The sequence below is a fragment of the Schistocerca americana genome, chromosome 1 (assembly GCF_021461395.2).
Source record: "Schistocerca americana isolate TAMUIC-IGC-003095 chromosome 1, iqSchAmer2.1, whole genome shotgun sequence".
Taxonomy (NCBI): Eukaryota; Metazoa; Arthropoda; class Insecta; order Orthoptera; family Acrididae; genus Schistocerca; species Schistocerca americana.
Window position 1 is genome coordinate 787,769,432 of NC_060119.1, and position 12,527 is coordinate 787,781,958.

The 12,527-nt window shown below is 42.0% G+C and overlaps 1 protein-coding gene across 1 annotated transcript in view; it reads right to left on the minus strand.

Moving 5' to 3' along the window:
• LOC124545570 (neuronal acetylcholine receptor subunit alpha-7-like) overlaps positions 1–12,527 on the minus strand; it is a 581,174-nt gene that overhangs the window by 41,769 nt on the left and 526,878 nt on the right. Inside the window, exon 5 of the mRNA XM_047124520.1 lies at positions 3,994–4,128. Coding sequence (XP_046980476.1) covers positions 3,994–4,128 — 135 coding nt within the window. The remainder of the gene's footprint in view (positions 1–3,993; positions 4,129–12,527) is intronic.

The following is a 12,527-nucleotide window of genomic DNA, read 5'->3' on the forward strand; positions in this document are numbered from 1 at the left end:
TCTTTAACCCGACTTGATGGGGATCACAAACACTCGAACGGTACTCAAGAACGGATCGCATTAGCGTTCCATACGCCGTTTCCTTTATGGATGAGCTACTCTTTCCCAAAATTCTCCCAATAAAGCGAAGTCGAGCATTTGCCACCCCTACTACCAACCTGACGTGCTCATTACATTTCAGATCGCTGCGCAGCGTTGTGCCTGGATGTTTAACTGAAGTTATTGTGTCTATTTCACATGGGGTCAGATAACGAAAGAATTGTCAGCATTTGCAGAATATTGTGTCGATTTCTCGAACGCTTCCATGAAGAGGTCCGCTGCTAATGGCGAAAGGGGGATCTTCTTGCTACGCCACTTGCCGTTCCACTTGAAAAAATGGCCATCATACAGCACTGCGCGAGGTAACATATGCCGGAGATAACTAGCCGTTGTAAAACGTTAAGCGCTTCCTGCAAGGGTATATTTGTGAACAGCGGAGTCACTTCAAAACTAACAGTCATTGTTCGTGTGCGCGATGGACTGTTGCTATATAAGTGCGTGGAAGCGGGATGAATTTTTTACGTACTATGGTCTACTGCCTAGTAGGTTTCGCAGTTTTTGTGTTAGATGTTTTGCCGGGTTCTACGTTGACAAATTAATCCCTCATACTATTGTTAGTGGACTGGCCTCTTCATTTGTGTTCCTCACTCCATATATTCTGGGTGCAGTTGTGACTTTGCGAATTACTCTACTGGTTGTGACAAAAATCTTTTCTGCTCTTCCTTTCTGATAATCTTAGCTATTAGACCTACGTTGTTCCTTATGTATGAGGCATCTGATTAAATGTTGCATTTTGTTCTCATAGTCCTTCGTATCCATATGCACACATGTGCTGAACTTGTCTGCTTGAATGAAAGCGATGCCACGGTTGTTTACCAGATCTGCAAAGGCTTGTCTTTCGATCTTGGACATATGTGGTTCCTACCAGTTAGTGCGTGTCAGTACCCTAACAGAAGTTGGTACTTGACTTCCTCCGTCTCACATAGGCTAGATGTAGTAAACCTTATTCGGAACTGATATCATTTTTAGGTAGCAAACAGAAATTGAATCTCTTGGCAAACCGTCTACAGTGGCATCATTGGCGTTGTCATTGGCAACGCTGACCACTGTTCACGGCAGGTGCGGCCTGACTTTCTCCAGTCACAGACACTCGTGCTCGTTATGGTGGGTGGTGGTAGGTCAGTCTGTCAACTTCCTCCCAATCTGCCGTGTACTTGATTTTTGACGGGAAAGATATAACGGGTTTTTAGGTTGAAATAGAGACTACTGGGCATATATCGGTGCCTTTCACGTAGCAAAACCTTGGTCGCACTCACACAAATACACATCTCTGTGTTCGAATTGATACGTGATGACAATTGAAGAAATTTTGATACCACATCAACCTCCCGTCATCTATCTATGAATGTGTGATCGTTCCTCAGTTCTTAGCGACTCAAGTTGTCTGATGTGCCCGTAAACTACGTATTTGCCCTCTTTCCGTAAAAAGCGTTTTGTGTTGTAGAAAGCGTCATATTTTGTTAGCGATAGATAGACGCTCATACTTACAAGTGATCTTAGTATTAATAAATTCTTGATTTTTTTTATACATTTGATAATGACTTCTGAGGATCTAGGTCCGTTATTAATTTCTTATTTTTTCCCTATCAAAACATAATTAAATTCAGATTCTTTTTGACAGAGATAGATTTATGAATGACCAACGAGAGCGAGTGTTGTACATGTGCTTCAAGAATAGCATAATAATTACGTATCTCGATACATACGTCTCGTGGAGCGTGGACGAACTTGTCTGCTTTATACATGTGCATAATATATGGAGAATTTTTATTTACTTTACAACAGCAAATGAAGTGTGCACTAAGTAGCACACAAAGCAGTTTAAATTATTACAATGATGAAAATCTATTGACAAGAATTTCTTCACGGTTTGAAAAATCAAGTGTGACTGTATTGTGTCTAATGTAACTGCTGAGACAGAGGCAGGCAGGCAGCAAATACAGCCAGAGACTGTCATTTAGAGGAGATTGAACGCAATACAGTTACTATGCCTGTATACCAGTGCGCGTGTTTGAGTTCGTGTGCACACACTGAATAATTTAAAAATGCATCAATATACTCGGTTTCACTGAATGTGTCTTAAAATGCATATGTTTGACCCATGTCTTCAGGTCTCTAAGGACAATGTGGGCCACTTTTCAGCGGAAGGAGGAGACAGGCTCTCCCAAGGTCGTCCTACAAATGTAGCTCCATCAACATCAACAACAATCGCAGGTCGTACTGGAGACTATATTAACGGACTTCTTCATCGACGATCACTTAAACGTAAACGAAAGGCTAAACAAAGTAAATCCGTTTATAATTAATGGCCACATGATACTCCGGCTTTTGGACATTGTGCCCAAAATGACGATTTTACATATGTAGTATTTACACCGAGAAAAACCGCTCACTTACGGGTGGATTTACAATTAGGAAATTCTTGTTGAAAATGTACCTCGCGTGTGTATTAATTTTGACTGGGAAAGGCCTTGTTCCACGTAAAAAATGAAACTGCTATGAGCAGGTAGAGGAAGCGATACAATGGATCTCTGTAGTAGGCCTACATTACAGCAATCAGAACGTGAACAGTGCTCCTGGAGAGCTAACAACTACCAGGTCCAGTGGAATTAGTTTTTAAGAGAAATCAGTGAAAGCGTAGATGTTATATCTTCAGATTAACATCTGGTTCTAATCAAGACAACTCGCATTGTCTTTAGTGCAGGCAACATGGGGATAACTCTGGTTATTGTATTTATGCTTATGACAAGTAGTAACAATAAGTAGAGTTTTGCTCGGTTACATACAGCTACTCAAAAATTTATGTATAATATTTTGTTGTGAGGAATATAATGTTTCCTGGAAGCATAATAGGTTACGTTAATATTTGTATAACTTTCAAGTACAGAATTTCGATTTTACTTTTTGTTTACTAGAGTTGGCGTGTGTGTGGTGGTTGTTTTTTTAAGCACTATTGGACTACAGGTTGCATGTTACAGTCGCACTGATCTTGCTATTGGGTTAACTGAGGGAACGTGGGAACTGCAGAGGGTGACAGTGGAGTAGAATGTTAGGGTAGGAAGAGTAGGGCGGATGTCTGTTTTTATCTCATTGTGGTAGCGGTGATGTACTTGTATTAGATGTTATGAATGTGCGGAGTAGGTAAATTCAATCTTGAATATCATTTGTGATCTTTGTATCTAATATTAACGTTTCTGGTCGACGCCAAAATATATTTATAGTTGCACGTACTATATTTCAATTCATAGATCACTAAACTTCTGGGTATATCGACATGTCAAAATATACTAAATGTCCAGCGGTGTTGCGACGGCCGTCCTCAGGCCGAAGAGTCGGATATTTAGTATTTTCACATTCAAGTATAATAACATGACGCGGCAGACTACCTTGAAGGATTTTAATGAGGTCATTAGCCGCACAAACCTACATATTCGTATCCCTCAACTATTTTACTAATTCTTCTTCTTTGTTACTGTTTTCAGTTTCTTTCACAGTGCGAAAGGAAGTGTCATCTCACATTAAACTGTTGCTTAATTCACTGTTAAAGACTTAAATACAACTGGTTATCAAGGAGGTTTGCCAGTGCTAATAAACAGAAATAGACCTGTTAATTGGTATATAAAGTCTTTAGTATTATAGGGGTACAGATACCATTGGCTTAGTTGAAATAGGGAGCCTAACGATTAAACAGTGTTATTCCAAGACTTACAGATTAAAAAATGACGTAACTACTTAGTTGAACAATAATGTCATAGAAAGTCATTTACCAATTTAATGAAACCTTTGACGTTGTATTCTACATGAAATATTAGCGGGGAAGCCAGTAATTTTGTTTTTGAATGGTAGTAAGTGTAGAGCAGAACTATAAGAAGGGATTTCCTACAAAGTACTTACTTATGAGTGGCGTCTTTTCTGTCGGAGGCAGGCTCTCTCTTATAGTCATGAGAAACACCGTCATCGATAGCAGAGCGCTAATTCCCAGTGTAACTTTCTCTCCTGATTCCGAAGGAACGTAGAAAACCAAAAGCGCTGAAATAAAAAGCAGTTTACTTTTACACTGTGCAAATTATATTCACAGATCATGAATCTGTTGTTTCATAGTATACTAAAAGAAGTTGTTTAGGAAGGGTGTTTTGATATTCTAATTTGTTTTCAAGTATCATAGAATTTTGGCGAAAAACTTTGTCTACGTATTCAGAGAGTCATTAAAACAACTACAGCTTGTAGCCAGCATCTAGTTTGCACATAGCGCACCATTCGAAGTTAGAGGAACTTGTTTATTAGTAAATTACGGTAGCGAATAACCTGTTGAATACTACAACTGTTCTGATAGAAACTATCCCTATTCGCTTTCTCGCTTTTGAAAGTCGATTCTGATGATCGAATTAGGCGTTAAAAAGCTTGTTAGGCTGATAGCTGCAAGTAATGAAACCCTGAAAAGTCGCTAAATGAAAGACATAGTTTTATATCACCCACACAGTACTACCGTCACTCGCCAAACCAAGTCACCTAATTCAGTAGATGAAACATTTCAGAATGGCCTCCAATAACTATCTAAATGTAAAATGAGTGAATAAGTTAGTTTCGACTCAAACAAAATCCTACAGAGTGCCGGTGCTAAGCTACAGCTGACTTGATTGGTTACCATTTATCCGTGTGATGGCTTTCCTCTGTGGGTCTTTAGTGTGCTGTCCGCATATTTAGATTTGTACAAATTGTCTCGCACTGGCACATAATACAGAATGAATTGTTAAAGTTCCCTTTAAACATAATTGTGCAATCTCGTGTTGAATTTACGATAGTGAGAAGTATTGTTGTAACTTTTCCAGTGCTCGGGGACTAATGATTAGTGAGCGGGCATATTGTAATGAGTATTAACGGTAGACTAGCTCTAGAAATAATTTTACTACACTGCTCAACAGAAGTTCGGAATAGTGTCGTTAAATGAAATTTACCATACCAGAGGTCTCATTGACAGGGGCACTTCATACATTATCTAGTTACAGCTCCCTTACTAGAGGGTGTTTACTACTTGTATGCTTTGTGGCCGTTTCCCAGTCATATAAACATGCCGCTGCCGGAGCGGCACATCGCGAGCAGTCCAGTAGCAACAACAGCTTCATTCAGATCGTGTTCAGCACTGCAGTAACATGGCACGTAGAGGCATACAACACTTTGATAGAGCAGGATAGGGGCTTTACTTTCAGCAGGTCACATACACCAAGATGTTGCCGATCGGTTACATGTCACTCAAAGTGTGGTGTCTAAGATGTGGATAAAGTACAGAGAGACGGGAAGTGTGAACATAGTCCTCGTCGTGTCGTCCTCGTATGACAACACTAATCCAGAATCGTTTCCTCCAACTGTCGGCTCGCAGGCTCCCAACATCAACTGCCAGAAATATTGCAGAGGACTTCTCCCAGACAACAGGGATTCGTATCTCAGACCAAACAGTGCGTAGAAAACTGCATCAGGGTGGTCTTCATTCCAGAAGATGAATGAGAAGTTTTGCACTGAACCAAAGGAACCGACGCAATCGAAGTACTGGGCTCTTGCACATCAACATTGGACCTTGCATTATGGAGTAATGTCATGTTTGCTGACGAGACCAGGATTGGTTTGCAACGGACACTAGTCGTGTTAGGGTTTGGAAAAGTGCTAGACGACACCAGGAGGAGTTGAGGAAGTCTATCCTTTTGCATGTGGAAGTGACGTTCTGGGCGGCAGACTCCTCTAACACCCATCTACGCCAATTTGACTGCTCCCCAGTGCCTTCAACAAACGATTGTAAAGCCCTGTAGACGTGAAGTCGGTGACAAATTCATCCTAATCGATGGAAATGCAACGTCTCGGAACCTTCAAAGATGGAACATCAACCAAACGCATTGGCCAGTACAGTCCACAGACATGAATGAAACAGAGCGGCAACGGGACGTGTTCCACCTATCTTCAGGACATCACTGAAGCTGCCATTGAGATCCAGAACATGCCTCGCAGAATGGAGGAAGTCGCCCGTGTGTAGGGAGGACATACTCACTTCTAAAACTGATAATCATTATCATGAGATGCAGATTTTAATCTCAAGTTGTCCTTCAAACAACCTATCAAAACTCTGATCCTGTGTGGCGGACAGACAACGCACTTGACATTGTGTTTCCGAAGAGTTCTTCCAATTTTCGCTGGCACTTTCCGCATAAGGTACGAACATTGCTGCAAAAGGTGTGTCTACTTCCTCTCGTGCAGTATTTGGACTTACTGCGTCCAAACACCTGTTTCAGTGGAGGTGGAGTACAACGGAAAGCTCCTGTCCGTTGACGTGACGGTTAAGCGAAAAGCAGATGACACACTAGGGTAAAGCGTTTACAGCAAGCTGCTCAAACTTGCATTCGTATGGCAGTTCTCACTTTTCACGACGTGGAGCACACTGGCAAGCACGGCCCGTCGAGTCTCCCACCGAAAGAGTTTAGTGACAGGCACCAGGCACGCTCCTATAGACAGTTCATCAGAAGAATGTTTGGGGGGAAAAATCAGATCTGACGCACTCCGAAGCTGATAACCGCAGAACCGAGATCGACAGTACGAGGGAGTAGATAACCAAGACGGTGTTGCGGGAAGTCATTGAGTCAGTAGGGAGTTTCTAGATTAGCTAGTACACAGCCATGAGTCGCGAGAGAGAGGCAGCGCTTGTGTCATTTCGGCAGCTGTGGAACAGTGGAGACTGAGGATCGCTTCTTCGGATGCGATAACTTTGTCGTAAACGACGAGTCTGTCGTTCCAACACGACGGATATTTCGTTGCCATTTCAATGGCATAGCTCCGAGTCGTATTGCGATCCTATGAAGGGTTAAATCGCTCAGAACAACAGGAAACATTCGTAAGAACATGTCGAGAGGTCCTGATAAAAAAGTGAAGACACCAGAAAACGTCGCCACTGTGAGAGAGACAATCATCAAGAGTCCGAAATGATTTGCACGTTAACACGTATACTGTCTACAATTCATTCCGCACAAAATACTGGTGGGGTCAACAGTCGAAAGACAGGGAGAAGACACCGCCGTGCTATGCAAGTGATCTTTGAAGACGACCCTAGTGTTATAGAATTTATGAATGATGAGCATTTTCACTTGTAAGTATGACAGTTAACAAACAGAACTATGGTTTTGGGCTTCTGGTCAACCATACGTCGTTTACGAAAGACCTCTTCACTCCTGAGGTGTGACTGTGTGTTTTGCCGTAGTCACTGTCTGTGAAATTGGGCCTTACTATTTTGAGACGGACGGCGTAACAGAGACATTGGACACTAGACGTTACGTGCACACGATAAACTTGTTCGTTTTGCCAGAATCGCTGAGGCGACTGTTAAACACGAGCAATATTTATTTTCATCAGCATGGTGCAACATGACACATTGCAAATGCACGCACGGCAGTTGTGAGGAGCATTTTTCCTTGGACTCTCATTCCTCGTTTATGTGAAGTGCTGTGGCCACTAAGATTACCAGATATGTCCGCTTGTGCCTTTTTCTTCTTAAGGTATTTGAAAGAATGTCTATATGTCCACAGGCACCAGAGTTCAGTGGGACTGAAAGCTGTTTGTGAAAGAAGAGTCGGCTTGATTGACCAATGACTGTTGTTGGCTCGAGTTAGAGGCAGTTTCTGGGAGAAAGTTGAAAATTGTATTCGAGAAACTGGCCGCCACTTGGATGATGTAATTTTTCGCAAGCAACAATGTAAATCATAGAAGATGTTAACCTTTGATTTTGGTAAATAGAAATTCCTTAGAATACAACATATTACTTTTTATTTGAAAACTGCCCGTTTCCCGTGGGCCATCCTGTGATAAGTCAGCTGGCTAAAATGTTGTACTGTGTGTGTGACGCTACCCGGCTGAATATCCGTGAACAGGCAAAGAAAGTGTAGTTTAACTGATATTGAGCTTTGCTAAGGTATTGATAAGTAAAGGAAAATCAAATAATATTTCTGCGACAGGCGTCCTTCACAATTATGACATTACAGACGGAGCACTAACAAGCTAGTTGTCCAGTCTGATGTGTCGAAACATGACCTTAATTTTTTTATACAGCAATAATACACGGAAAGAAGTACAATGTCAAAATTTAGCTGCTAAAACACACTGCAAGTATTTTTAAAAATGCTGAAACTTGCCAAATTCCTACTCGCCAGATCGCTGGAGAACTGTACACCCTTGCCGTAGCTGTAGTAGACTGAATACGAGTCCTGTGGGCACCTATCTCTGGCTGATAGCATGTCGCTAAACAGATGGCACAACGCAGTCGTAATTGGTATAGCGAATTTCCGTTTCCGTTGATAGTTCCTCTGACACAATCGTTCACAGTTACTACTCTACATCTACATCTACATTTATACTCCGCAAGCCACCCAACGGTGTTGGCGGAGGGCACTTTACGTGCCACTGTCATTACCTCCCTTTCCTGTTTCAGTCGCGTATGGTTCGCGGGAAGAACGACTGTCTGAAAGCCTCCGTGCGCGCTCTAATCTCTCTAATTTTACATTCGTGATCTCCTCGGGAGGTATAAGTAGGGGGAAGCAATATATTCGATACCTCATCCAGAAACGCACCCTCTCGAAACCTGGCGAGCAAGCTACACCGCGATGCAGAGCGCCTCTCTTGCAGAGTCTGCCACTTGAGTTTATTAAACATCTCCGTAACGCTATCACGGTTACCAAATAACCCTGTGACGAAACGCACCGCTCTTCTTTGGATCTTCTCTATCTCCTCCGTCAGACCGATCTGGTACGGATCCCACACTGATGAGCAATACTCAAGTATAGGTCGAACGAGAGTTTTGTAAGCCACCTCCTTTGTTGATGGACTACATTTTCTAAGCACTCTCCCAATGAACCTCAACCTGGTACCCGCCTTACCAACATATAATTTTATATGATCATTCCACTTCAAATCGTTCCGCACGCATACTCCCAGATATTTTACAGAAGTAACTGCTACCAGTGTTTGTTCCGCTATCATATAATCATATAATAAAGGAGTTGAGCGCCCCACAAACCAAACATCCTCATCATCATCATCATAATAAAGGATCCTTCTTTCTATGTATTCGCAATACATTACATTTGTCTATGTTAAGGGTCAGTTGCCACTCCCTGCACCAAGTGCCTATCCGCTGCAGATCTTTCTGCATTTCGCTACAATTTTCTAATGCTGCAACTTCTCTGTATACTACAGCATCATCCGCGAAAAGCCGCATGGAACTTCCGACACTATCTACTAGGTCATTTATATATATTGTGAAAACGCAATGGTCCCATAACACTCCCCTGTGGCACGCCAGAGGTTACTTTAACGTCTGTAGACGTCTATCCATTGATAACAACATGCTGTGTTCTGTTTGCTAAAAACTCTTCAATCCAGCCACACAGCTGGTCTGATAATCCGTAGGCTCTTACTTTGTTTATCAGGCGACAGTGCGGAACTGTATCGAACGCCTTTCGGGAGTCAAGAAAAATAGCATCTACCTGGGAGCCTGTATCTAATATTTTCTGGGTCTCATGAACAAATAAAGCGAGTTGGGTCTCACAAGATCGCTGTTTCCGGAATCCATGTTGATTCCTACATAGTAGATTCTGGGTTTCCAAAAGCGACATGATACTCGAGCAAAAAACATGTTCTAAAATTCTACAGCAGATCGACGTCAGAGATATAGGTCTATAGTTTTGCGCATCTGCTCGACGACCCTTCTTGAAGACTGGGACTATCTGTGCTCTTTTCCAATCATTTGGAACCCTCCGTTCCTCTAGAGACTTGCGGTACACGGCTGTTAGAAGGGGGGCAAGTTCTTTCGCGTACTCTGTGTAGAATCGAATTGGCATCCCGTCAGGTCCAGTGGACTTTCCTCTATTGAGTGATTCCAGTTGCTTTTCTATTCCCTGGACACTTATTTCGATGTCAGCCATTTTTTCGTTTGTGCGAGGATTTAGAGAAGGAATTGCAGTGCGGTCTTCCTCTGTGAAACAGCTTTGGAAAAAGGTGTTTAGTATTTCAGCTTTACGCGTGTCATCCTCTGTTTCAATGCCATCATCATCCCGTAGTGTCTGGATATGCTGTTTCGAGCCACTTACTGATTTAACGTAAGACCAGAACTTCCTAGGATTTTCTGTCAAGTCGGTACATAGAATTTTACTTTCGATTCACTGAACGCTTCACGCATAGCCCTCCTTACGCTAACTTTGACATCGTTTAGCTTCTGTTTGTCTGAGAGGTTTTGGCTGCGTTTAAACTTGGAGTGGAGCTCTCTTTGCTTTCGCAGTAGTTTCCTAACTTTGTTGTTGTACCACGGTGGGTTTTTCCCGTCCCTCACAGTTTTACTCGGTACGTACCTGTCTAAAACGCATTTTACGATTGCCTTGAACTTTTTCCATAAACACTCAACATTGTCAGTGTCGGAACAGAAATTTTCGTTTTGATCTGTTAGGTAGTCTGAAATCTGCCTTCTATTACTCTTGCTAAACAGATAAACCTTCCTCCCTTTTTTTATATTCCTATTAACTTCCATATTCAGGGATGCTGCAACGGCCTTATGATCACTGATTCCCTGTTCTGTACATACAGATTCGAAAAGTTCGGGTCTGTTTGTTATCAGTAGGTCCAATATGTTATCTCCACGAGTCGGTTCTCTGTTTAATTGCTCGAGGTAATTTTCGGATAGTGCACTCAGTATAATGTCACTCGATGCTCTGTCCCTACCACCAGTCCTAAACATCTGAGTGTCCCAGTCTATATCTGGTAAATTGAAATCTCCACCTAAGACTATAACATGCTGAGAAAATTTATGTGAAATGTATTCCAAATTTTCTCTCAGTTGTTCTGCCACTAATGCTGCTGAGTCGGGAGGTCGGTAAAAGGAGCCAATTATTAACCTAATTCTGTTGTTGAGTGTAACCTCCACCCATAATAATTCACAGGAACTATCCACTACAGGATAAACTACTACTAACAGCGACGAACACTCCACCACCGGTTGCATGCAATCTATCCTTTCTAAACACCGTCTGTACCTTTGTAAAAATTTCGGCAGAATTTATCTCTGGCTTAAGCCAGCTTTCTGTACCTATAACGATTTCAGCTTCGGTGCTTTCTATCAGCGCTTGAAGTTCTGGTACTTTACCAACGCAGCTTCGACAGTTGACAATTACAATACCGATTGCTGCTTGGTCCCCGCATGTCCTAACTTTGCCCCGCACCCGTTGAGGCTGTTGCCCTTTTTGTACTTGCCCAAGGCCATCTAACCTAAAAAACCGCCCAGCCCACTCATTTAATATCCGTAACAAATTTAGCAGTTGCCTTTGTGGTTCAAATGGCTCTAAGCACTATGGGACTTAACATCTGAGGTCATCAGTCCCCTAGAACTTAGAACTACTTAAACCTAACTAACCTATGGACATCACACACATTATTGCCCGAGGCAGGATTCGAACCTGCGACCGTAGCAGTCGCACGGTTCCAGACTGTATGCCTTTGTGGTATCACTAGCTGCTAACAATGGAAATAGAACTGAATTTATTTTCTTAGTTATTTCTTGGCATATGCTCGGTCACAGCATCTGCCTTTGTGAAGAGAGTTTCGCAGAAACGTGGGATCTGATTAATGTTTTCGACATTAGAAAGATGAAATGTGAAGAACCCAGTGTGCAAATCAGAATCACCTACATCTCCTGAAGACCTACACATGTGCATTTATTAGTTAATTCTTGGACATTCGTTCCAACGATGTCGATATTTCGTTAGAAACTGTGGTAACAGTAGCAGAAACAAGTAATAACTCAGACAGTTCTGTGAATTGTAGTTCGAACGATGATTGTTATGCTAATTAAAGTCCAGAACAAAAACAAAGTACCTTCCAAGTCCTATAAAACATGTATAGTAAAAGCTTTCAGTGACAAAGAAAAGGCTGTAAATTTTTTGTTAAAGTAAGGAGAAAACACTTAAGCTGTGTACACAGCTAATTTTGTTCCGTAAAATGTGAACAAGATTGGTATAAATGGAAGAAAGATTTACCCGAAACGAAATATGCCCCAAAATGAAACTCACAAAAGTGTGAAATGAAAACTATACGAAACATTTAGAACTGTTCGTGAGAGTGAATGCATTGTCACCGAAGGAGATGTACGAAACTGGATTAATTGTATGTGAGATGGACATTACTGATTTCTAGGCATCTTCGGCTTAATTTAACAAATTCAGTAAATTGTATGGTAAAAGAAGTCGCCGATGCGAGACGAAGCTTATTCATATTCAACAATTCCAGTGATAATTATCGCCGCGCGGAGTGGCCGCGCGGTTTGCGGCGCAATGTCACGCATTGCGCGGCCGCTCCCGCCGGAGGTTCGAGTCCTCCCTCGTCGGGCATGCGTGTGTGTATTGTTCTTATCA